Source organism: Enoplosus armatus, chromosome 18 (genome assembly GCF_043641665.1).
Source record: "Enoplosus armatus isolate fEnoArm2 chromosome 18, fEnoArm2.hap1, whole genome shotgun sequence".
Taxonomy (NCBI): Eukaryota; Metazoa; Chordata; class Actinopteri; order Centrarchiformes; family Enoplosidae; genus Enoplosus; species Enoplosus armatus.
In genome coordinates this window covers 4375603-4400902 of record NC_092197.1, presented here as the reverse complement: position 1 = coordinate 4400902, position 25300 = coordinate 4375603, and the positions used below count along the sequence as shown (strand labels likewise).

Sequence of the window (25300 nt, the reverse complement as noted above, 5' to 3'; positions counted from 1 at the left end):
ATTCATCCAGTACTAATGTGTTTTTTGTGTGACTGCAATTCAGAGGTGCAGTCAGACAGGAAGTCATTGACATTCACGCACCTGGTCTACCACCTGTCACTGCTGGCAACTGAACAGGCCGCTCACTCACACATCTGTTTACGCTGTTGGAGACGCTTCACATTCAAACCAGGGCCATAAAGCTGAAGTGATACTCGCACCCAATTTGAACATTGTGTTTAACCACTTTATTGGACTGTGACACCTTCACTGAGCCCCCAAGAAAAACGAAGCACCATTTCAAGTTCAATAAAAGTAATTTTATCAATACAGCCATGTTTAAGCACACAACACGGAACGAACGAAAACACACCTGTTCGTCTGTTCAGACAGGTAGACTTCTATGTACAACACAACCCTTCACAAAGCACTGTAAAACATCGGAACTCTTTGTACTGCAATAAATAAATAAAACATGCACAAACATATATACATCAAAATACTGCCACGACGTTATTGTCCCATTACAAAACTACAACAGTAGTTAAACCAATTGGCACAGGGATCTCTTTACACACAAAAATGCCCATGAGAGATAATATGTAAATATACTACATTATATTCAAGTGTAATAGTTTAACGTTAAGCATGACAGTATCAATAAGGCAACTTCATATTGTTCTGGGTGCTTGCAAAGATAATTTTAGGCCAAAATCTTCTTCTCTTTACAGCTTGTCCAAAGTAAAGATGGGATTTATATAAAGTACTGACAGAAATTTTAAAAAGTCACGCTAGCGGCTCTGTGAGGCTATACTAAGGCACAGTGGTGCTTTGAGCTAAATGCTAACATCAGCATGCTAATATGCACACAAAGATGCTTATGTTTAGCATTTATAATATTTATCATGTTCACCATCTTAGTTTAGGGTGTTGACATGCTAACATTTGCTAATTAGCACTAAATGTAAAGCACAGCTGAGGCTGATGGGAATGTCATTAGTGTTTCAGGTATTTGGTCATAAACCAAATTATTGAACAGTTTTTGGGGATATTTCAGTCGAGACCAGAGTGGCTAAAAATGACAAATAAAAGAAAATGAAAATTTAGTAAAAAATGTGTGATGAGAAATTTTGTAAATGAATTACATTAATGCTTAAAATGGTTTGACATAACGTGTTTTCCTTCTGTCCTCCCTGCATTTCAACTTCCTTTCACTTTTTACAGGAACAGTTGTGCTCATGCGTTCTCAGGCTTTTGCTGTTGAATTTCTACGCTCCGATAAAACTGACATATAAGCACGGCTGCAACATCTCTCTTAAAACCACAACAGGTTATTTCTCTTAACAAGAAGAACGTGCTTCAGATAAAAAGAAATAAATGATCGCGAAACAAAAACGTGGGACTGACGCTGTCGCACCTCATCTTTCAATCCTAATGTTTTGTGCTTCGCGTTATGCTCGGCATGTACATAAACAGAGCCTGTCTGATAAATGAAAGTGGGGCGGTTTACTCCATGGCAAGACAATCACCGGCTAGAGAGATGCTGTTGATATTGGGTATACGCTTTTTCTCTTCTGTGGTAAATTTAATAAATAGAGCCCTCGAGGGATGAGATATGTGAAAAAAGGGAGGCAGTGAGGGAAGGACAGTCAGAAGCAGAGCGGGGGGGAGAGGGGAAAGGTGTGGTTGCAGGGACCCAGTCAATAAAGACCACAAACACACACACATAAAAAAAACTGAAAATAAAGAGGCATCGAACACCCAGTGATGCCTCGAGCTAAGGTGCATGACACATGTGAGATTGAGTCTGAAGCAACCTCAGTTTCTTTATCTTCTCTCTCCGTGTTTCCAGTAACTTTACAAAAAACATCACAAAATCAATCTTTCAAATATATATATATATATATATATATATATATATAAAACACAAGACATGACAAAAGCCTGTAAAAGAGAGAAATGCTTTCTGAAGCCACCCTGGATCCAATCCCGATGCTTCATGAATGTCCAAGTGCTGGGTTGGCTTTTTAAGAGTCTGAAATGTATCAACATTCAGAGGTACACAATGGTTTCCTCACTGCCCTCCTCCCCACCGCTGTCAGTCTCCAAGGAAACCAGTGCGCTGAGGTCCAGCTGAGGGTCACCGGGATGCGGGAGCACCGAATACGGGTCAGCTCCGCTTGCTGTCAGTGACCAGGTCTCCCCGATGTAGCTGTGACTGTTACGATCTGAGTGGGCACACAAAAAACACAATTATTACACTCTGTCGAAGAAATGCTGCTACTAGTACTGATGACCAAATTCAAACTAAAGAGACTCCATCATTTACTAACCACTGATAAATAATCACCAGGATGGGACATGTAGCCACTTGTTTAATGAGCTCTAATTGTTTATCCCACTCATCTAATCACTAACTGCATATAAATCAAGCACAGCTGCTGCAGCTCAGCCCGCTGCTCTCTCCTGCGCCGGAGTATGAGACTGAGAATGAAAACAAAAAGATTTTCAAGCTATCCATCATTCCCCCTCTACTTAGAGGTGTCACTTTTACCATTATCTTTGTCAGCGTAATCAATCGTCATGGTTGGGATTCTGTGACGCCCACTTCCTCACACTTGATGGTTGAAGAAGAGATGAGGTAAACGAGGGACCGGAAACAAGGAGGGATGAACAAAGATCTTAGTGAGAGCCGCTCTCAACCGAATAACAAGGATTCAAATCCTTGAGTTGGCAAACACACGGCCTGCTGAAGTGTTTTTGAGCAGCATATATCCCCAGTGTCAGCTGTTCCCCTCACGGACCAATAATATAATTATTCAATTAAAGGTGGTCTGAAAGAGAAAGTGTTTTTATGGGTGTTATCTTAGTTGAGAATGTGTGCGTTTTGCTTGCATTCTTAGATCTGTGTGCACGTGGGGGGTGCTGTCTAGCATTAGGGCAGGTGTGCTGTCATGGTAACAGATGGCGTGAACTATAAATTGCCTCATTGTGTCCCTGTAGGAAAGTGTCTGTGTTTGATTAATTATGTAAGAGTCTGTTAGAGTAGCTCTGGTAGCCACTATATAGGCCCGGCCTCTGATAGATGAGACATCAGTGTGCAACCAGATGATAAAAACACTCCATCTCTGTCTAGTAGAGATTTATCCATGAAGTAGTACGATTTTAGCATTAATAACTTAAGTTTTAAAAAGAGTACTCCACTGATTTAGTATTGCGCTCCTATGGGTCGGGTTATGAACTAGTTCGTAAAGTGTGTCTTTGTTGTACCGAACAGCCAGAGCACATATTTTCAGGCCGTCTCTCCTGTAAGACATCCATAGTGTGGCACTACTTACGCGCGGAAAGGGCCAAAAATTGTTGAGTATCAAATGAAAAACAAAAAAGCTAGAGAGAGAAATTGAAGTTGAAAGCTATTCGACAATCTGGAAAGTAGCATAGACACATAATGGAAGCTTATAACATTGTTGGACTGAAAATAATCAAAATCTATGCAAAACAAGAGATATCGTCTTTATTATTCCGGCATTCTTCTTCTTTGTCAAAACCAGATGCCTACATTACCCACAATACATCTCGATCGCCAACAGTTTGGTCGGAGATTCAAGTGTGCTATGCTAGTGCGGACAAATGTGGATGTCATATGTAAGCAAGCCAGTTGGAGACTATTTCTTATTTTGATCCTGATAGAGTGCATCCTTTCAATATGTGTTTAATATGTGTCTGGTATGGTAACCCAACTGTGGCAAACATACTGCTGGACACAGGAAAGCTTTGTCTATGACACCTCCACTCCACATTGCAAATATATTGCTGTATTGCTGATTATTTTTACTGTGTTTATTGTCTTCATTGGTGAGACAAATTATTAAGTATCATTAAGTATTATTCTAATTTTATTCTATTTTATTCTCGATGCTAGTCGTGATCTCAATATTGAACCAAACAAGCATTAGTATCATTTAGCCATTACTGTGTGGCCTGGTGCTTTGTTAGAAAGTCACAGGTCAGGTTTGTGCATCATGCAGCACATTATACAAGGTGAGAATGAATCTACATACTGTCAAGGGCTCCAGTTTCACCTCTCTTTTCTTCCTCAACCTGCTCACGATGCTCTCATCCTTTTTGAATGAAAAGGTGAGCAACAAAAACCTGACACGACTCATCAGATGAGACGTCATTTTCAGAAAATTCCATCCAACTGGTTCCCCAAGATTACATTGTGCAGGAACAAATTATGGAAATCCACTGAATGAAAAAGGGGTGTGTATTTGTATGTGTGTGTGTGTGTCAGTGCATGAGAAGAAATCTTCACAATGCTCAGGTGAGGATGAGAAGTGAGATCCTGTTTTGATCCATGTGACTGACGGCACAATGGAACATTTGCATTTGAAAGAGATTCCGTTTTCTGTTCTCACAGAAAAAGAGATACCAGGTTCCTCCACATACCAGGCAGCACGTGACCCAGTGCAAGGTCGTAAAGTAGGTCATAAAATCTGAGATTGCACATAAAATACTAAAATGACTCCTTATAGAGGTTTAAATCTAATGGAATAATGTGAAGATTGGGGAATATTATTCAGCGTTGTCGCAGGCCCTCATGGGATCCACTGAGGAATGCGTTGTGGGTAGATGTCAGCTGGAACGCACCCTGCGTTGTAGATTGAAGCCAAGTATACACCCCAGGCTTGTTAACAAGTGACTCAGGTTCCACTGGGGCTTGTGTGTGTGCTCAATAACGAGGAAAGGTTAATAAGATGATCAATGAGGAAGAGATTGCTCTGCCTGCTAAACAATACCTGAAACTCTGCATCAGCTGCAGTCAACACATGCAACCTGTAATTTCCCCCGCCTGCCGCGATTGTGAGAATGAGCTCGTGCATGAATGGACGGGCAAACGTGAGAATGTAGCTGACACCGCGCGGGTGAAACACTGATTAATACTGCATCTCTCATTCCCCTCCTCCCACCTCCCCCCTATTCGCCTGATGCGATGACAAGTCATGCGGTAATGAGTTTTATAAAGATTTTTTCAGATCGATGTCCCAATCAGTCAGCCATCGCCTGTGAACTGTGATTCACATGCTGTTGTCTGCCCTGCCAGTCGATAGATAGAGGAACCATTGATTTTCTTTTCCTTTGGCAGGCGAGGACCCCGGCTGGCTGCTGGTGCAGGTGGAGGTGGTGGGGAAGAGGGGTAGGAGGGATGGGGGGGGGGTTTCTTTGTCAGGAGACACTGATTAACTGAGAGGAAGGACAGACAAGGCCTCAGCAGGGACACAGCTTTGGGATCAGACACAGTGTGTGTGTGTGTGGTATGTACAGTACACTCTCACTAGCATGGGTGAAACCAGTGCAGGCGCAGGGTTTGTTTACATTCTCACAGGTACCAGATTTCTCATTTACGTTGAGCAGCAGAGACAGTATGATAACAGCGCTCTACTGTCCAATACGAGAGGCACTTGAGTAATATCAAGCCATTAGCACTAAGATACAGGATATTAAACATAGCCAGTAATGACCAATTACTTATTAAGCTACTTGATGCATTCATTAGTAGATTTTTCTATGCCAACTTACTTCCGTTCACAGATGGTATCTGAAAGCAAAACAATAGCTTAGAAAAATCTGTTTTTCCTCATTAATATGAAAATTTATGTAGTTTTTTAAGATTTTTTTTTAGGCCTTTTTTTGCCTTTATTGGACAGCTGACAGGAAACTGAATATCTCTGGACAAAACAAGATATTTGAAGGCGTCATCTTGGGCAACAGGCATTTTCTTTTACTATTTTCTGCCATTTTATAGATCAAACGATTAATCAGCAGATTAACTGATGAAAATAATCAATAGTTACAGCCCTAGTCTACACACCAGATGTAGACATAGATCCCACAGAGTTGTGTTTTGCTTTAAACTTCCCCAAAACAGATGATAAAACATTTACTTGGCGGTAAGTCTTACCACTGGGCGTGTGCTGCAGTCCCAGCCTTCCTGCAGGGTTGTAGAGATATCCGGTCCCCATCACCCCTCCCTGGGAGTCTGAGTGGGGATTGTGGGGAGTCTTAGCCATGGGGGGCTGTCTGCTGTTGGATCTTGCCAGCAGGGTGTTGAGACAGTTGTGTGTGCTGGCGTCGTTCCTTTTGTGGTGGACGTGGCGGTTGTTGATGCTGGTGCTGGCGAACGCAGCCTCATTCACAAAAACGGAGCCGTTACCAGCGTGGCCCCTGGACTGGCTTGGATCTGAGTCCTGAGAGCGGGAGAGAGAGCAAATGTCCCGGTCAAGCTCATATTTTTCATGGATGAGAGCTCTAAAGCAAGAACGTTTATGATTAGATAGACCTGATTCTACACCTGTGAAACCATTCAACAATGCACCTTTGAATGCACTGAAGCATTTGCATGAGGGACCAGGAAATACATTTTATAAATCAACAGGCAAAACCTATAAAAGGCTCCGTTAATAGACCTTTGGATCAGTTTCTCTAAAACTAATTAAAGAGAATTACAGTTTTCCCACTTACCTCTTGTGGTATATAGTATAATAGATAGTAGATATATAAATATCTTTTTTGTGCAGGTTTTAAGATATCTGTCTCTGAGATTTCAGTCTCCACCCCAGTACAATGGAAGTAATTGGAATTTCACTTGTGAGAATAGCTTATTCTGGAAAATATACAGACTTCACTGTTTTTATAGGGACTATTTCTTCGGTGGAAAAACGGTTCCTGAGGTTGTCCTGAGTCATGGAGAGGCTATTTCTGAAAAAACACTTTGCTGTTCAATATAAATGTAATTTTTCAATGCTTTGAGCACCACAAGTGAATCTCCTTTGTACTGGTGTAGAGGTAAAACTCTCAGAGATGGATATCTCAAACCCTGGATGAATAACATTTAAAATGCATGGCCAGATACAATTAGAGGTAAGTAGAAAAAACATTTAGTCATTTGGGTGAACTGACCCTTTAATGTACGGTGAAAGGCTTCACTGATGCAGCTTGCTTAAGGCTGCACCCCCTCTGCCTGTCCTCTCCTAATACCCACTCTCTCCTGTCCCATCTTCACATCAACTGACGAGTGGAGGCAGCGCATCTAATTGGAAATGACCTGAGAGCCGGTGTGTGTGTGTGTGTGTGTGTGTGTGTCATTCATTCTGTCTCTGACCCTGTGAACTGCTGCCTCTGGCTAAAACATTAGCAGGGGAACATTAGGACCTCCCACGCCTTTGTCAGAGCACTGCTGTTAATGCAGCCTCCACGCTGACTAAAATAGATGAATGGAAATAAATAAGTCCGCAAAAAGCCAGGAGAGCCTCATCACGTCTGGACTGCGAGGGCCCAAGGTGGTGTGTAAATTAATGAGGGAGAGAGGGAATATTGTAACCCGAGTCTGCTCATTTGTCTGTCCACTCCAGTGCTCTCTGTGTGCGTCTTTTGAACAGTCACACCTGCTGAACTGAGCAGGACAAAGCCGTACCCAGCAGAGGCTCACATAGATGTATGTGCTATATTAGTTTCACCACTGCTGTTTCTGCAATGTGAGGTACATTGAGACTTAAAGGGCAAGGAGAACAGTGCACCCTTTATCCTCCATGCCTTCCAGCTGCGGGGGACATTTCACTGTGGTGCTTTTCAAACAAAGTGTCAATAATTTACGTCCTTTCGGACACGATTGATCGGTTTCTTGGGCTGCGTGCCTCTGGTTTTAATTATTTTGTCGGAGATTTTATTTGCAACGGTTTAATTATCATCAATCATTAAGATGTTTATTGGTGAGCGGAGCTGCTGGAGCACTAAGACAAATGATGCTGAAATTGCTCTCATTATCGCAGGTCGTATATCAAGAGGGGATTGAGCTGCTCTGTGTAAATGAGTGAACCAACGTAACTCAGGATGATAGCTGTCTGAGAAAAGCTTCTCATTAATGGCTTCAGCCAAGAAATACTCCATAAACACTGCATATCTACTCATGTCAGGGTCAAGAGCTTTAGACAGGAGCATTACCGAGCCCTCGACTGACGCCTCAGATTAAATATCACAAATAATTTAAAATCCATACACAGAAGAAACAGTTGTCAGTTGAGTGCCCCCCCACCTGCTGCCCATCTAGAGGGATGACCATGTGGGGAATCACAGTGGGTAGACTCCTTTGCCTGCTGTGCCTCCAGGTCTGAAGCAGCTTCTCCTGGTTCTCCAGCCGCTCGCGCTCCCTCTCCACATTCCTCTGGCCCTCCCTGAGCCGCTCCAAGCTCTGCTGGTACTCCTCCAGCTGCTCATCCAGCTCTTCCCTCTCGCGCCTCAGCCTCTCCGCCTCCAGGTGGCACTGCCTCTCCCTCTCCTCCAGTCTGCTTTCCTGCTCCCCCTGCTGGCTCTCCCTGGCCTGGCACTGCCTCTCCCAGCGATCCCTCTCTTGGCGCAGTCGGTCCTGGAGCCGCTGAGCCGCCGCCACCTCCTCCTTCCGCTTCTCCAGGTTGCGCTGCTTCTCCTGTTCTTGCAGTGTGTTGGCGCGGATGCTTGGAAGGTGCGGTCGCTGGGCGCGGGGGGAAGGGCGCCCAGTCTCTTGGAGGAGAAGCCTCTGGACCTCATAGCAGCTGTCCTGGATGGTCACTGTGGCCTGGCACAGAACAGGAAGGGCACAGAGATGGGCTTCATGAAAATGCAAAGGCTCAACTACCGCGTCATTAACCACACGAGCATCCTTACAACAGCCAGTAAGAGAAGGTGATTTGAAAGGCAAAATAATGATCAGGCTCTACTGGGTGCCCTGACTATTTATGAGTTAAGGCAACAGCATCTCTTTACATGGTGAAATGATCCCACCGGCACTGGTAGAACTGCGGTTTTCAGGTTCATAACCAGGGGATACAAGAAGGTATACAGAACTTTGAATATGAAAATATCATTGTGATCAAAAACTCACACAGATAGGCAAGAGTGCGCACACACATACCCCTATGCAAATACACACACACACGTTCTCTCTGCACAAATTTACATTTTATACCAAAGAGCAGTGTGTGTTGAATAGTGAAACAAAAGACCCTCCTATGTCTCTTAGCAGAAGAAGATCAGTAGGATTCTCACTCCTTTGGTTTCAAACAGCTGAGCGCAGTGTTGGTTCACTGTTTACCGAAGCTGTGCAGACATATTCAGTATGCCACTGACATAGCATGTATATGAACTTAGAACAGAAGAGGTTTGTTTATTTGCTGACTTGCTGGTAATAATATAATAACACAATATTATAGCTGATTGCTGTGATAAAAAGTAGCTGGTGGTTAACTGGATCTTGAGTAATTCACTCACCTGCAGGCTGTAGAGTAACTGCGTCAGGCTTTGGACACTTTGGGCAACCTGTTAACGGGCAAAATCACACAAAACATGTAGATTAACAAGCCTGCTGTGTTTTTCATGCATGATTTTGAGGATTTTGTGCTAAATAATGAGTTACAATCTACTCACAGGGAAGTCAAAATAGTTTCCTGTCATGGCTAAAGGAGAGTCAAAATTGGTTGTTGCAGTCATGTGACATTTGCGCCCCCTTGAGGCCGCATGGTGTCTTACCACGCTGTTTAGGGTTAAATTATCACATTGCAGTCGAAAATTATTCTCTCTTATCGGAGTCATTTACCTCACAGGTCACAAAAAGCTGCAAACGGTGGCACAACTGTGGCATGGTAATTGGAATAAGTCTCCATATCCATTTTTAATGGTGCAATACCTTTGGGAACTAAATGGACTTCCTTTATTATGAGCTTATCAATGATTCATCACATTAAGATTGAAATGTAATTCTAATAGACTGTACTGAATTATTAAAACAACTGTTGGCAATCTTGAGCCACACATCTGTGAGGAAATGGAAAGATGTCACGTTCAGATGCAGACTGTAAGAGGCTATTACGACCTATAATACCTCTACAATACCACTGTACCTCCACCATCACAACTACAGCAATGGGAAGAACATTATATCATATTGCTGCATCAATATTTAACTCAAAAACACCTATTTAATCACAGTCTTTATTTATATTACGAGATATAGCGCTATAAGCTAAATACATCTGTGCCGTACCTTCGAGTCGACGTCACTCGTGTCTGTTTGTAGCAAGAGAGTCGGGGACTGGAGCAAAAGGGCCTCAGTCCAACTCCCCTCGCTGGCCTCAGGGTTGTCAGGTGAGGCCTCGGTGTCTGAGGGGGGCTGCACAAGTGAAGCAGGGCTGACAGGAAAGACAGAGTCTGTGTCGGAGTCCGGGCTGTGACTCCATGGAGAACAGGACTTGGATGACAACGTGGCTTTCAGGTTCTCAGCTGGGAAACGGAAACAACACAAGTGTGCTGTTATTTAACCCCCACATTTAGCATATTGTAACACACTATAATATAGTGAAGAATATAAAAAATATAATATGTCTTTGTACATATAAAATGTCCTTATAGTGACTTATAAACCATCTAGTCAATGTTTATATAGGACTTATAAATGCTAAATGGGGGTCAAAGTAAAGCGTTACCATTACTTATTCAGTTTGAATGCAAAAAATATTGCAAACCTCAATTTTTAATATAAATGTTCTTGTTCTGTGTTACAAAAAAAACAAAATACAAATGAAACTGTACTGTATGTACTGTTCCTGCGGTGTAAAACCTCTCACCCTCTTGCAGAGCTGCAGCCAGCAACACGGCAGCCTGCGGCAGCTCCTCTGAGTGCGGCTGGACGAGCAGTCGCGGTTCGACCTGCGAAGCGTCCGTCCTCCCACTCAGAGCAGAGAGCTCTGCGTAGACCTGCAGCTTCTCCTCCAGGCTGGAGCAGATCCGCTGGTCCTGGCTCAAAAGACTCTCTGACACACAAGTTGATAGGGTTCACAGACTCAGTAGGGTTCACAGTAAAAACTCAGGGGTGGAAAGTATTGTGTGAAGAAAAAATAACAAATACATGATGTCACAGGTCCCAAATACCTTGTAACTTATGGATCTTCTGAATACGAGCCTCAGCAGCTCGCTTCTCCTCTTCAGATTCACTCGTGTATTCCTCTTCTTCCTCCGGACAGCTGAGCAGAGAAAACTGAAGGTTAGACTGTTCATAAATGGTGACATCTATATATATATATGTATACATATATATATATATATATATATATATATATATATATATATATATATAAAACACAGAGTTACACACACCTCTCTACAGCCTCTCTAATGAGCCTCATCCAGGTGTTTCGTTCCTCTTTGGATGACGTGTGGACCTCGTACATCTCTGGCCCGGCGGCTGACGCGCTGATCAAAAACATCCCTCTCTCTTCGTTCGCTACTTCTCGCACTATTAACTTCTGCAGTGCGATGACTGGAGGCTTCTGATCCTGAAGCACATTAAAAGTACGGAGGAATAATATATCACAGGAAAGATAAAATAGAACAGGCAATAGGGTGTAGCGTCAGAACAGAGACACAGCTGATTGCGGTTACAGCTGGGTGTTAATGTGTGCGTACCACAGTGGCAAACGTATACTTCTGGTCTTTTTCTTGCAGAAAGATGAGCGTGTCTGTGAGAAGGAGCGCCAGGACATCTATGGACGTAAGGATAAGCAATGTTAAAAGGATGCAAAAATAACGTATTAATGGAACAACTAAGTATATGTCGGTGTCACCTTTAAGTCGACCAGTGGCAGTCTTCCACAGCAGCAGGCCCTGGTGTTTGAGCGTCTGTCCCGGCCCCATCATGTCCTGCTTGCGGAAGGTGTGGCCGTTCTTCAGCTTGGCTGCGCTGCGGTTCTCCATGCGGTTCCACACTTCTTGTAGCCTCTGATGCCGCTCATATTCACTGACACTCAGGTCCACGGCTGCTATCACCTCTCGAATCTGAACCAGTGCTTGCGAGATGTCGGCATGCTCCTCCGTTTCCTCTGAGGGATCAGGAAGGAGAAATACGTGAGGACTGAAAGAGAGATCTTGTTTTACTTGAATATTTTCAACTGAAATATCGTATATTGTGCTTGTTATTGACATGCGCTTATCTTTGGTGCCCATATGACCATGCAGCCAGCAGAGGGCAGTGGATGACTGACCTTGAGTATATTGTAGGATCCTCTCCAGCAGCACTGGGTACTTTGTAATCCTTTGGGTTACCAGCAAGATGCACTCTGGGATCTCCCTCCGCCTCACCAAAGAGTTATTACCTTGTTGCTTGAAAAGGTTATGCAAGAGTTATGCAACATCTCCCTGAGCAGACAGGTAGTGATGCTTTTATTTTAGAATTGGTTGAAAGCAAGAAACAAGATGCTCTGGGAAGTACCTTAATGAAGTTCTGAAATCTCTTGTTATGCTGCTGGAGCTCTTTGAAAAAGCTAACTGCTTCGTTGTGCCGACTGCAGAAATCTCCATATACCTGCTTCATTTTCTCTCTATTGTCATCTGAAAACTGCAGAAAAATACACACACCCAGTGATTCACACCCTCACTAGTTTCCATCTATTACACTTTAGAGAAAGGTGGTCCCAGAACACCGGCGAACCTGTTGGAGCAAGATGTCTCCTATTCGTTGGATGAGGTAGTTCTTGTGTCCCTGGGTCTGGGCTGAGCTCTGTCGCCGCTCCTTCATGGCAGCGAAGAAGGCGTGGTGGAAGAGAAGCAGCTGGTCCAGACAGGGGAAGACCCGCTCCACCGCTTCTGTATCTAGCTGCACTTCCTCCTTCATACCTCGCCGGAAAACCTCGGCCATGATGTGTAGCGTCTGCAGGTGGTGAAGCTCAGTCTGCATCAGCTCTGCATCACAGGTGTAGACATTCAACGTGTGTGTGTGTGGGTCACATAACAACATGGATTATATCACGCCAGCAAGCTTAGTCTGTTACTCAATCATAGCAATCTTACAATTATGAAAGAATTATATGTGGTTACAGTCATTTTATATATGAAATACTGACACTGGCAGAAAATGACACATTCCAGTGGTCTTCTTTCACAACTCTGACATCTGCTTACCATAGATAACATCCTGCCTCTTGACAGCTCGTTTGTCCTGCTTCTTGCAGAACTTGGGCTCTACAGTCAGACTCCACGACTCGGCCTCGTAATCCACAGCATCAACCGACACGTCGCTGTGGATACATGCGTCCACGCAGTCTACGGAGCGAAAGAGGCCCAAAATCACTTTTTAATCCAAACTGCAAGGATCCAGTTCCATTAATCAGTGTTCATAACATGTACTGAAAAGAGACAGACAGGTTTACAATTTACTTCTTTATCCTTGCGGCTAATTATCTGGAGAGAAATTAGTCTCAATATTGTATTATCTCAATACTGAGGCACATTTCTCTCCAGACAATTATATTTGTTTTTTATTTTGCTTTTAAATAAGTTCAGAATGTTAAAAATTAGTGATTTAAGCCGTTTTTCAACCATTTCCTGTTTTGTCACTTACAGCACTTAGAGAGACTATGGTGCACAGTCAGCAGCTTATTTGCATTTTTTTCCTTTTGTTTATATTTATTATCTATTCAGTCGACTTTCTGAGCTGTGCTGGTTGCAAAATGACCTTTTAAACTACAATTATCATCATTCTTCTCGAACACAACAACAACGTTTGGGTGCATGAGGACAAAAATTCCGATCTGCTGCTTTTTAGGTATTTGTCTGTGGAAATCCGAAAAAACGTAATACAGTGAGCCTTATTCATCTCATACCCTCTCCAAAGGATGGGTCAGTGGAGGTGGAGGACACTGGAGTCGGCAGGAGCTCTTCTGATCGACTGGTCACCTTCCAGGCATCAGACTCAGTCTCTGAACTCTCACTGAGCCGACTATTACACAGAGAAGAACATGGACAACCATTACTACCCACATGTTTACCAATATCCCCACATCATATCATGTCGTTTATAAAGTCTGGGAGCTTTATGACCTGTCACTGTCGGGGGTCATGACAGGTAGAGAGGTAGAGGTGGGGATCACACACTGAGGAGGACTGTCTCTCACTGTGAAATCTGTGGGAGAAGCAAAAAGAGTTAACCACAACCAAACATTACAAACAGGAAATTTCACACACAGCATGGTTAAGAGAGCTTGACGGCAAAATTGCTGGGGACCGTCGACCCTTGTGTTGTAAACTCACTCTGTGGGAGGGATGCTGTCCTGTTCTTCACCATGGTAACCGCATACTTATCGTGAAGTTTCTAAGTAATACAAATGAGAGAGGCTGGTTACCGCATATAAACAATTGACACAAGGACAGGCACCAATAGAGATGAGTAGTTCAAACCATTTTGTATTCCGATATTTCAAGACTCACCTTCAAACATGGGGGGACAGATTCCTTACAGCCCTTGTGGACTATTGCAGTGCAACCTGGGAAATAATGATATTTGTGTATGAGGATTTTTTGGGTATGTTAATGTAGGTTTCTTGAAATGACACTATTACTTACTGGAGCAATGCAGCAGGTCCTTTCCAGATGCTGGTTTCTCACACACCACACACACAGTGGGGCCTAAACAGGAGCCTGTGTTAAACCGATGTCCATTCAGCTGCCTATCCTTGGCCTCTCTGTCCTTCCCCTTCCCCTTGGAAAACCATGCCAGAGACATTGGCGTAAACAAAGAGGCCATACAGACAGAGACAAAACATGACTGACAACTACAGCTAAGAACTTTGAGCAAAGCAGCCTTAATTCGTGTTTCTATAAACCAGGGTGAAGATCTTTTTCAAGAGCCTATTTGCAGAGTAAACTCTCCTACGTGTGAGTAGACATATGAGCCTGAAAGGAATCCTCGCATTTTTCCAAACCGTAAGAAAGTCCACGGATAAGGAAATGGAGCCCAGCATAAACAGCAGATGCAGGTCGGGGAGGGCTTCCAGTCTCTGCACTGACTCAACAACAGGGGATTAATCATTAAAAGGAAAGGGGCTGGACACCATGTTTGGTCTGTCACCCTGACCTTGAGTTATTCCCAGTTTCATAGTTGTGTCTCCGAGAGCAGTAAGACACGTATTCTTTAGAGTCTAGACCCGGGACACTGGCCTTTACAAGAATGTTATAATATTCAATACCATAAATACATCCATAAGCACACGTGATCAAATTTAATCAGCCAGTACATAAATGCACCTGCACCTATTGAGCAAACACTTGTGCATGTAAATGTGGCTTTAATGTAGAGCAAGAGCAAGTTTAAGTTTTGCTCAGTTATTCCTTTAAGATGTTGTGTTTGGTGGGTGTGACAGCAGAGGCGTGGACTGTTTGTGGTTTGGGTTTACCTTAGTCTTATTGCGGGTACTGGACATCCTGCTCTTGAGAAAACTGAAGGTGCGAATGACTTTGTATTTCTCTGACTCCACCTTTGTTGGGATGTTGTACTTGTCCAACTCCTCCTCTTCAATTCTGGAGGAAAATTGAAATAATGCCAGTGCAATATGTTACCTTGCATTTGTGTTCTATAACTTACAACACAAAAATTCATGGTTTGCAAAAACACTTGTTATTTGGTAAAGTCACGCCATCCTGATGTTCTTCTTGCTGAGTCTACAGGACAACAAGAGATGATGGGCTTGTTTAGATGCAGGCAGAAGGTCCATATGAGTGTGAAATGTACAGCTGTATATTCTTATATGCTTATAGTACACAAGCATATATGATACAGAAAGACAGTTCATCCAAAAATGTAAATTCATCTGATATTGCACAGCGTGCAGTTTCTGGTAAAATAAATGTCAGAGAAAGCAACTGGAAGGACATTAATTCACAAAAATCCTTTGTTAGTCACTAAAAGTCTGTTCATTCTCTGCAACTCTGGGCTGTGAAAGTAAATTAAAATGGAGTAGAACTGTTAGAGGCTACATGCATGCAAAACGACAATGACAGACTTTTGGTGCATATTGTTAAAAGACAATAACAACGTAATTATTGTTCCGCTGTTAGAGGAGAGGAGAGACAAGGTACAGAGAGGAGAAGAGGAAATGAGGAGAGGAGACAAGGAAAGGAGAGGAGGGAGGAACAAGAGGAGAGGAGAGAAGAGGCAAGGTAAGGAGACAAGAGGAGAGGAGACGAGGAGAGTATCCGAAACAAGGAAAGGAGAAGAGGGGGAACAAAGAGAGGAGAAGAGACAAGGTAAGGAGATGAGAGGAGACGAGAAAAGGAGGGGAGAGGAAACCAGCAGAGAAGAGGAAATGAGTAAAGGAGACAAGGAGAGTATACGAAACAAGGAAAGGAGAAGAGATGAGAGAGAGTAGGGGAGAGGAGAAGAGACAAGGATACGAGGAGAGGAGGTTGAGGTTTGTCGTCAGGTGGTAAACGTGCTGTAAGTTTCGGTTAGGATTAGTTTGTTTGAAGTGGACGGTTAAGGATGCTAGAACAGTCAAAGAGGGGTCGACTCCCTCTCCCACATACTCTTTGAGGAACTCAGACAGGGTGAGATGTTGGAGGGACTCTGCCAGCTCCATGCTGCCCTCATCATCAGCAGACTGGGCTCGCTTACGGAACCTAATCTCCCTATAAAGAACAGCACACACACACACGAACACACACTGACGTTTTAATTCTGATGAGAAGCCACAAAGGCCCAGGAAGACATGCTGTACTGAAATATTAAAGTTCAATCAACAGGATGATGCTTTTTGCTCTCTTTTATGTGTTATTTATTTATCTTCTATCCGTGATTCTGTCTGGTATTTTCCACTAGGGGGAGCTATGGAAGTGTGGCAGTTCAATTAGGGTATTTATACATGAAGTGGCAGAGGAAATATCAGATGGCATCATTCCTAAAGGACTGAGTGGACCAGGAAGAGGAAAGGATGATCTTTTTTTAAATCAGTTCCACCCCTATTAGAGCAGACAGAGGCTATGTAAAGAAACACTCTCACTTTTTGTCGTTATTCTTTACTAGATTCGGCACTCTTTCAAGTCAAAAACCATAATTTGTTTGTGCATTGTCACATATTGTATATTCATTATGCATTGTGTCATGTATCCATGACGCAGCTGGTCATATCTGAAAATAAGCTACGCAGGGTTAAGATGACACCGTAAGTCACAGATGAAAAACAGAGCAAAGGCATTGTGCATTACAAAGACAGGGCTGGAAGAAGCTCAGGGTCACACTGATATCTGTACGTCACTGCGTCTGTTGTCACTAGAGCAAAAAAAGCAAAGAGGATCAAAACACCAGTAACGCACGTCAAAACCAGCCCTGCTTCACGAGGAGCTTCATAAAAAAGACGGCAGCAAACTTCAGAGAGCGCCCGCTGTCACCATGCAACCTGGTCGCCATGGTTACCCACATATGTTGCTCCTGGCACCGGGGATTGCATATTTGATGAAACGTACTGTCGTTTTAATTAAGAGCGAAAGCCCCAATGAGTGAGGCCAATGTGAAAGGTTGAGTCATTCAGTATTCGAACACAGAAACACTGAAGCTCATGAGACGTACACAGGAAGAAAAATAAATAAAGGTAAAGCATAAATACCTTTTTTCATGAGACTGCTCTGATATACTGGAGGCTCTTTGCTCTGTGAACATAAAGAATGAGGAGAAGTTGTTAAACTAATTGTTCAAGAGCCTGACAACACGTTTGAAATGGACAGGAAAAGCACATGTTGCAAAAGAGATAAAGTCAGGCAGCAGGGCAAATAACATTCAATAAGACTGGGGAACAAAATCCGGAAGCTTCATTCTTAACTTCTAAGACTGTTTCAAAGGGAATATATAAAAAAGCATCTGAATACAACAACAATTGACATGCAAAACAACAGAGATGATCCGCAGGTACGTAACCAAAGACAGAACAATACATATGAAAGCTGTAGCACAGTGCTGACCCATCAGAAACACCTCATATCTCTCACCAGGCTGCAAATGTGATTTCTTCTTGCACTCCCACTGCCACTCTGATTACAATAAGGCTGCGTCGTGATTAGGAAAGCCATGCAAACACGTGCCAAGGTTATTACAGTTTCATGATTCTAATTTAGTTTCAATTCGCCTTTTTGATTCCAACTCATGTCTACTTGTAGTTTAGTTTTCCACAGTTTTTTTTAGTTTTTGTACATCAGCATGAGCTTAAATATTCACAGATTTTACATTTAAGGTGATTAGGGGAAAAATAGCAGTTGGTGTTGAATTTTAATTTCATGTTCAGCGAGGAACATCATTTGTGTTTTCAAAGAATGTTGGATAAATGCCCCCACATTTGGAAAGCAACTGGCAGTCACAGGATAAAAACAAAACTTCAGAATCATGTTTCTGTTATGGTAGTTATATTTGAACGAGGCAACAGTTTTAGTTCACACATACTGTTCTATTTTTAAAGGCGGGCTTTAAACGGGCTGTAAACACACCACTGACATATTGTCTCTCATGATTTTAAGTTTACATGGTGAGCCTGCTAGCAGACAGTTGCTTATTTACACATTGAGCAGTTACGGATCAACATTAGCTTTCATTTGAGTCGTATTTCTGGCCACTTTATGGATGCAAGTCCAATATTCACTCTCATTTAAGCTCTGTCTGTAATATAAAAATATTGATCATAGCTGCTTTAAAATGATTTTTTTGGCTTTGAATCAAGTTAGATGTCTTAAAACTGAAATCTTCAGCAGGTTTATAATAATAACCTTGAGTCCCGACACACACACACACACACACACACACACACGCACTGACACTGACAGCGGCGTGCTGGCCTTAGCGCAGTGTGACGGCTGCAGGTGTCCAGTACTTACTACCAGGGTGGAGCAGAGACAGAGATTTAGACAGAGAGAGGGCCTGAAGGAGAGATCGGCTGTGGCTGACACTGTGGAGAACGGCATCTACAGGGCACAGTGGACACATCAGCTACAGAGGGTGCAAACCACCACGTACAGTCAACTCCGCACCGAGAGCTATTAAATCACTATTTCATGCAGTGGTGCAGATTCATTGTGAATATTTGAAAAAAGCAAAACTAGAATCATCAACTGTTAAAGGAGTATTTCAACATTTTGGGAAACATGCTTATTTGCTTTCTTAGAGTTTGAGACGAAGACCGATACCACGTCTAACCTCACAGTGACAACAAAACTCCAGGAAGTCACTGCTCCCAGCCAAGAACTAGCGCAGCACATAACCCGTCAAACCACAACTTGTCGTTTTTACACTTTGCTTTATGTACAGATTTGTAGCCACAAAAAATATAACGTGTTAGTGAGATCTAGAAGGGCTGGTAGATGGTTTCTGTTACCTCTGGACGGAGCCAGGCTAGCTGTTTCCACCTGTTCCTAGTCATTATGCTAAGCTAAGCTAACCATCACTTCACTGTAGCTTCATATTTAGCGGACAGACAAGAGAGTAACTAACTCTTGGCAAGAAAGCTAATAGGCATATTTCCCAAAATGACGAACTATCGCTTTAAGCACATACGTGTATTGGGAGTTGACTGCACTTATATTAGTAGTGAGGCTACCTACAGTTGAAAGCTGGTTTAATATTAACAGAATGTAAAAAGTCAGCTCTTGCACCAACCAATCTTGTGAGCCTGACCCATTAGTGACACACCAAACAAGTGAAGTTAGTTTAATGTTGTTAGTTATGTGTTATGTGAGGAAACAGTCCCAGTGCTACTGACCAGGGCTGATGTCTGAAGTGTGGTTGTCCCGGGCAAAACGAGAAGGACGCAAACTGATTTTGGGGGAAGAGTAGGAATACGAACGCAGACGAATCCCCTGGTCACCCAATTCCTAGACAAGTGAAAGAAATATTAAAAACAAAGACATAAGACTTGAAAGAAATACTGATATGAGAGCCTGAGGTGGTATTTTACTTTTATGGTGGGTTCACATGCTGAGGAGGCCGATTGGCTGCGAGTGCAAGTGAGGTCAGAGGAGGGGCGAAAGTTTTCCCCTTTGTCTTCACTTTTCTCGACATCTGACGAGAGCGGGGAAAGCGGAGACTTTGGCTCAGTGCTGTCCTCCTCGCTGTCCACTTCCAGAGCCACCAGACTGGGACTGGAAACAATAAAAGGACCAGTTAAAGACAGAGATACACCAGCATCTGGAAAACCTTCTGATTGGAGAAAACATTCCATGATATTTAATACCTGAGGTCGCAGGTGTCCATGGGCGGACTTTCTCTCTGATTGGTCGGCTCAGAGGGGGCAGGGCGGTTCAGCCTGGCCAGGGCCTGGTCAGCAGGTGAACGTGGGAGAGAGGAGGGTTCACAGAAATCTTCTGAAAAGGGTGGAGGAGTGTCAGTGGCTAGCAGCAGATCTCCTGAGTCCACCGTGTCCCATAACCCGCCGTCCGTCCCTGTGCTGTCCCTGGTCACTCCACTGACTATACTTGTAACATACTTGATGTCGGCGTCTTCCTCCTAAGGTAAAAACACAAGGCAGGAGAAAAAAAGGTGCAAAAGAAGGAAGCAATACAGTTTTTAAAAAGTAGCAAAAGAGAAAAGATTGATTAAATGATATTTCTGGGTGTAAAGAGTGAGGGTGGTGTATGACCTGTGTCTGACCGCTGCTGTTGATCATGGAGAGCAGAGGGTCTGTAGCACGCTGGGTGAACTGGCTCTGGACTACACCGGACTGCATGGGATGGCCATTTACTGTGATAAACATACAGTACACTCTCAGGACAGCTTCAGTACAGTTTATAATAATTCAAACACACTGCTTCTCTTTGTCTGCCCTCCTTTTTCCCGGTAAAGATCAACTACACTACAGTACTGTGCAAGATGTCTACTAGGAATTTGTTTTTATTCCGCTGAATGATTTACTGTCACAGAACATGGTGGAAGGCCACTTTTCATTACCATTATTCACCCCAACATCAGCCAGATACTGTACTTGAATGTCTGGTTGAATACAGAGAGCAGCTCTCAGAGTAGCGTGAGACGACCAGATATCTTAACCAGCCAACAGATTTCTGTCTGACACCAGACCTCATCAACCAACACCTCAACAACCATTTAAACAAGAAAACCTCCAGAGGACACGCCAAACATGTCATGATATCGGACTGTTTTCAGATTTACTTCCTTCTAGTAATTTCATTGTGCCATACTTCATTGATCTTTCATCGTTTAAATGTCAAAGCTTAGAGTAAAGAAAGGGAAATGTGATGAGACACCGCATACCTACTGTTTGACCTTTAAAGGTTTGTTTTCATAGAAACCTGCACATATCAACATGACCAGCAGGCTGCCTATTTTCTAGAACAAAGTGGATTATTGACTTGTTGTTGAGTCATGAACTCTTTTATTTACCACGTCTGCTTAACAATATTCACGTTCACCTTCTCTTTGTGATGTCCATGAGAAGGATAAAAAGACCATGATTTTAACACCTGGGTTAGGCTTTAACTCTTTAAAGCCAGTGTTTATCATTATCACTGGAAACGTCTTTATTTTTAGCCTAACTAGCAGCGAGACTCTAGGGATGATAAGGTCAAAGTTTTAATTTGTCCAATACTTCCAACCTCTTCTGTACTTTGTGTTTAGCACTAACTAATGTTAACATGCTAAACTAAGACGGACAACATGGTAAACATCAGTACGTTAGCATTGTCACTGGGAGCATGTTAGCAGGCTTAGCATTTAAAAGTACAGCCTCAGAGAGTTGCTAGCATGCCTTGCTACTTTTTTTAACATGAGACAGCTGACAAAATGTGTATTGATATGGAATAACAGAAGAAGTATTCATTAATTGTGTATATTATAACTGAATTATTGTTACGTATGCATTAATTAATTAATAACAGTATATTATTGTATATGTTGTAGCTGGTTGAAGGGGATCTAATTCTAGCTCCTTTAAATACTGTTGGATATTTTAATCCACAAGAATGCATCATGGATGATTACATGTTTTGTATATAAAATCTTAATCCATAAAGTAACTAGTAACTATAGCTGTCAAATGTATATAGTGCAGTTAAAAAGTACAATATTTCCTTCTGAAATGTTGTGAAGTAGAGGTACAAAGTAGCATAAATTAAAGTTAAAGCACCTCAAAAATGTACCTAAGTACAGTGCTTAAGTACAGTTATCTGAACCACTGCTGACATGATTGCCTATCTACAAGAGTGGTGGATGGTATTTCTAACAATGTGGAAAATTACCTCCCTTGATGAGAAGCCATTTTCATAGCTCTCTGTGCACTTTCCACCCAGACTTTGATGTCTGGACCAGCCATGCCTGCACTAATGTAAGGGAAATCCTGGGCATCACACAGGCATTTCCTCTCTGCTGCTCTCACACAGCGAAGACATTAGCATGGCGCATGCATACAAGGCAGACTTCTCATATCCACTCATTGTATTTATCTTATTTTCTCAATTTGCACAAATCAAACTATCAGTGTGTATGCAGCTTTACACACAAATACAAAAATCTCCACTCTATTTAAGGATGGTGACGGGTTGAACCAGTCTCAGCTGGTAGACTAATTGTCACACCAGCTAGCTCCAACAATAACTGACACTGCTGAGTTATGTCAGTGAAACCGGAGAAAGCTGATCATTTCGACAGATCTGGAAAAAAACAATAACTCTGGATGACAACTTTGTACCACAGCGGCCTGGAGACGCTGTCATCACAACAAAAGCATTCAGCTCAACAGAGAGTTTGATGACTTGAGCAATACAGAAGAATCTGCAGTCAAGGGGGAAACACTGGCATCAATGCCCCTGTGTTGTCACTCATCACGACTTCACGAAGACACATTATCACACACACACACACTCACACACACACACTTCAGTTTATGGTCACAACGTTTATGGGCTCCATTCAGCAGCACCAGAGTCTCTCTAGACTTTACCACAAACTCTTCATTCTTCCACAACAACACACGGGAAATTAGCATTCACAGTAACCGTGGCAACACCTGAAACATTTGAGCATCCCTCTCTCAAAGTTTTTACTAGCCAGTGAGTGTTTGCACTGGCTAAGCTTATATGATCTTGTGTGCACGTGTGTGGTCAAAGAGAATTCAAGGTTAATGCATGTGGCTCACCTAAAATGTCAGCTTTTGTAAACCTACGACATTTGAGCTTGTTAACACCGCCCCCCCCCCCCTCAGTTCAAGTACAGAGCTCCACTGTCCGATCCAGGGGAGAGCCGGGGGAGGGGACAGCAGGGCGACAGGCCAGAGGGGAGGCATCTCCCAGCTCAGACAGAGTTTGAGTGGGACACGCCTGACCCCATTCCAGTCTTTGTCCCGGTGACAGGGCAGATTCCTGGACTTTCAGACTGAGTCATTGTGGAAGCCAACGGGTAAACCCTCAACCTGCCTGAGGACAGACTGCAGCAGGATAATACGTCCATTTAATCAAAGAATACTGCTCGTCAACCTCAGACAGAAGTGAATCCCTGTCTGTGTCTGTGAAGCAGTAAGTGTATTGATTTCCTATGATGTGATTCAAAACAGAGCTCTGCATATTGTGCCAGGATTCCAGTCAGGGCTTCTCAACCAGCTTATTATGCGTTGTTCCCACACCCTGCTGTTCAGTACAGCCACAAATATGTTGTTGTGTTTCTTTTTTTTTTATGAATTACCCATTCATCATTTAAACCACATGGAGCTCCTTGTTAATGCCTGTGCAAAATATTAACCAGAAGTTGATGCATGACATACAAAAATCCTCCTCCTCCCAGGAAGAGTTGTGTTGATGGCACGACATCAGGTCCTCTGTATATGACTCTACTATCCAGCAATGGAAGCCAGATTGCCATAATATTAAAATGGAAACAGTATTTTGGTCTAGATGAGTTACTATTGTATTTGCAGAGCCAAAAATGTTCCTTGAGGTAGATGAATAGATTGAGAGAAGAAAAGAGAAGAAATACCAGATAATGAGGATGGGCACTCTTCTACATCATCGTCGTCGTCATCCAAAGACAGAACAAGCTGTTCTTCAAAAACCTTCAAACAGACCAGGAAAAAAAAACACACACAGAGAGGAAGCATGGCTCAAGTACTGTTTACTTTAAAACAACACAGATACACACACAGTTGCATGCAAGAGCCAGCAACGAACTTAAGAGGCAAATCTATAAACATTTACATCACATGAAAACACTCAGCACCACAGACTGAAAGATATATATATATATATATATATATATATATATATATCTGTATGTATACTCACATTGTCCACCAGTGCGTGCCCTTCCACTCGGTGCTCCTTGCTAATGCCTGTGCAAAATAAAAATATTTAACCAGAAGTTGATGCACGACACGCTAACACTCTCCTCCTCCTCAGGTCCTCTGGATATGACTCTACTATCCAGGAATGGAAAACTGGCCAAAGAGATGTTGTGCTCGTGCAAAGCAGCAGGTCCAGAGGAAGAGCACATACTCCCTACTGTGAGGTTGTTATTTCGAGAGGATTAATGGACGGCTGCTGAAGTCGGGACAGGGTTAAGGTCAATACCGAGGTACACTTCCTGCTTCCCTTTATGAGTCGATACTGCCATCTGCCATCTCTATGGTTACCAAAAACAGTGGCCACAGGTTAAAAATGTGTGTTTGTGTTCGTGTGCATAAAGAATAAAGGAGGTAGAGGCAGCACTGAAGATCTGCAAGGACCTCTCTCTCTGTGTGGTTGCATGCCAGCCTGAGTATGTCACCCCCAGGAAAAAAACAAACAAACTGGCCCCTAAGTTTTCTCCGTACTCTCTGAGGAAGAACAAACACATGTGTACAGGAGAGTGTGCCTCTTATGGTGTCTGTTGGAAGTGTTTTCTCAGTGTCTTTAGGTTGTAAAGGATGTGATGGACGTCGGACCATACGACTGTTTGCTCAAGTGAATCTGTGGTGGTTCGTTTTCCGCTCCGCTCTTCGGTGAAGTCTCGGGACTCGCACACCGCCACGCAGACAGACAGAGCTTCAGGTACAAGCAGAGACCACTGTGATGGCAATACGATTGTTATTGAGTAATCTGTTGATCATTCATTTTGATGAATCAATTCATCGTTGTGTAAGAAGAGTAAAAAAAATGGCCATCACAACTTCCGAGTCTTAATACGCTTGTGTCACTGTATATGTGTGTGTGTGTGTGTGTGACTTTTGTTTTTCGCAGCTCATGTTACACAGCTGGTACATCCATGTGACAGCTAACGTGCGGGAAAAGAGGGAGAACACAGGTAATGCATATGTCTGGATCGAGCTCACCCATGTCGCATGGGTAAACAAACACTTTACTACAAATGACTGCTTTCTTACTATCAGTGTAATTGAGTACTGTTTCAAGTACGTGTACTTGATATTCTAAAATCAGTAATTCTACTCAATGAGTCTTGATAGCATCGCATGTCTTGATATCAAGGATCATGGTACAAAGCATTTCG

The 25300-nt window shown here is 42.9% G+C and overlaps 1 protein-coding gene across 1 annotated transcript in view; it reads right to left on the bottom strand.

The window, feature by feature from the left end:
* Positions 1-228: 228 nt before the first annotated feature.
* Positions 229-25300, bottom strand: part of arhgef28a (Rho guanine nucleotide exchange factor (GEF) 28a) — a 38611-nt gene continuing 13539 nt past the window's right edge. Inside the window, exons 8-36 of the mRNA XM_070924201.1 lie at positions 24100-24146; positions 23795-23870; positions 20451-20551; positions 20046-20317; positions 19770-19953; positions 19575-19686; positions 18694-18780; positions 17439-17481; positions 16363-16464; positions 15234-15357; positions 14404-14539; positions 14269-14324; positions 14092-14152; positions 13882-13963; positions 13665-13813; positions 12964-13104; positions 12494-12744; positions 12275-12400; positions 12048-12165; positions 11631-11885; positions 11473-11549; positions 11164-11342; positions 10939-11030; positions 10635-10820; positions 10055-10290; positions 9283-9330; positions 8072-8590; positions 5942-6227; positions 229-2207 (exon numbers count right to left, since the gene is read on the bottom strand). Coding sequence (XP_070780302.1) covers positions 2032-2207; positions 5942-6227; positions 8072-8590; positions 9283-9330; positions 10055-10290; positions 10635-10820; positions 10939-11030; positions 11164-11342; positions 11473-11549; positions 11631-11885; positions 12048-12165; positions 12275-12400; positions 12494-12744; positions 12964-13104; positions 13665-13813; positions 13882-13963; positions 14092-14152; positions 14269-14324; positions 14404-14539; positions 15234-15357; positions 16363-16464; positions 17439-17481; positions 18694-18780; positions 19575-19686; positions 19770-19953; positions 20046-20317; positions 20451-20551; positions 23795-23870; positions 24100-24146 — 4322 coding nt within the window. The 3' untranslated portion in view covers positions 229-2031. The remainder of the gene's footprint in view (positions 2208-5941; positions 6228-8071; positions 8591-9282; positions 9331-10054; positions 10291-10634; positions 10821-10938; positions 11031-11163; positions 11343-11472; positions 11550-11630; positions 11886-12047; positions 12166-12274; positions 12401-12493; positions 12745-12963; positions 13105-13664; positions 13814-13881; positions 13964-14091; positions 14153-14268; positions 14325-14403; positions 14540-15233; positions 15358-16362; positions 16465-17438; positions 17482-18693; positions 18781-19574; positions 19687-19769; positions 19954-20045; positions 20318-20450; positions 20552-23794; positions 23871-24099; positions 24147-25300) is intronic.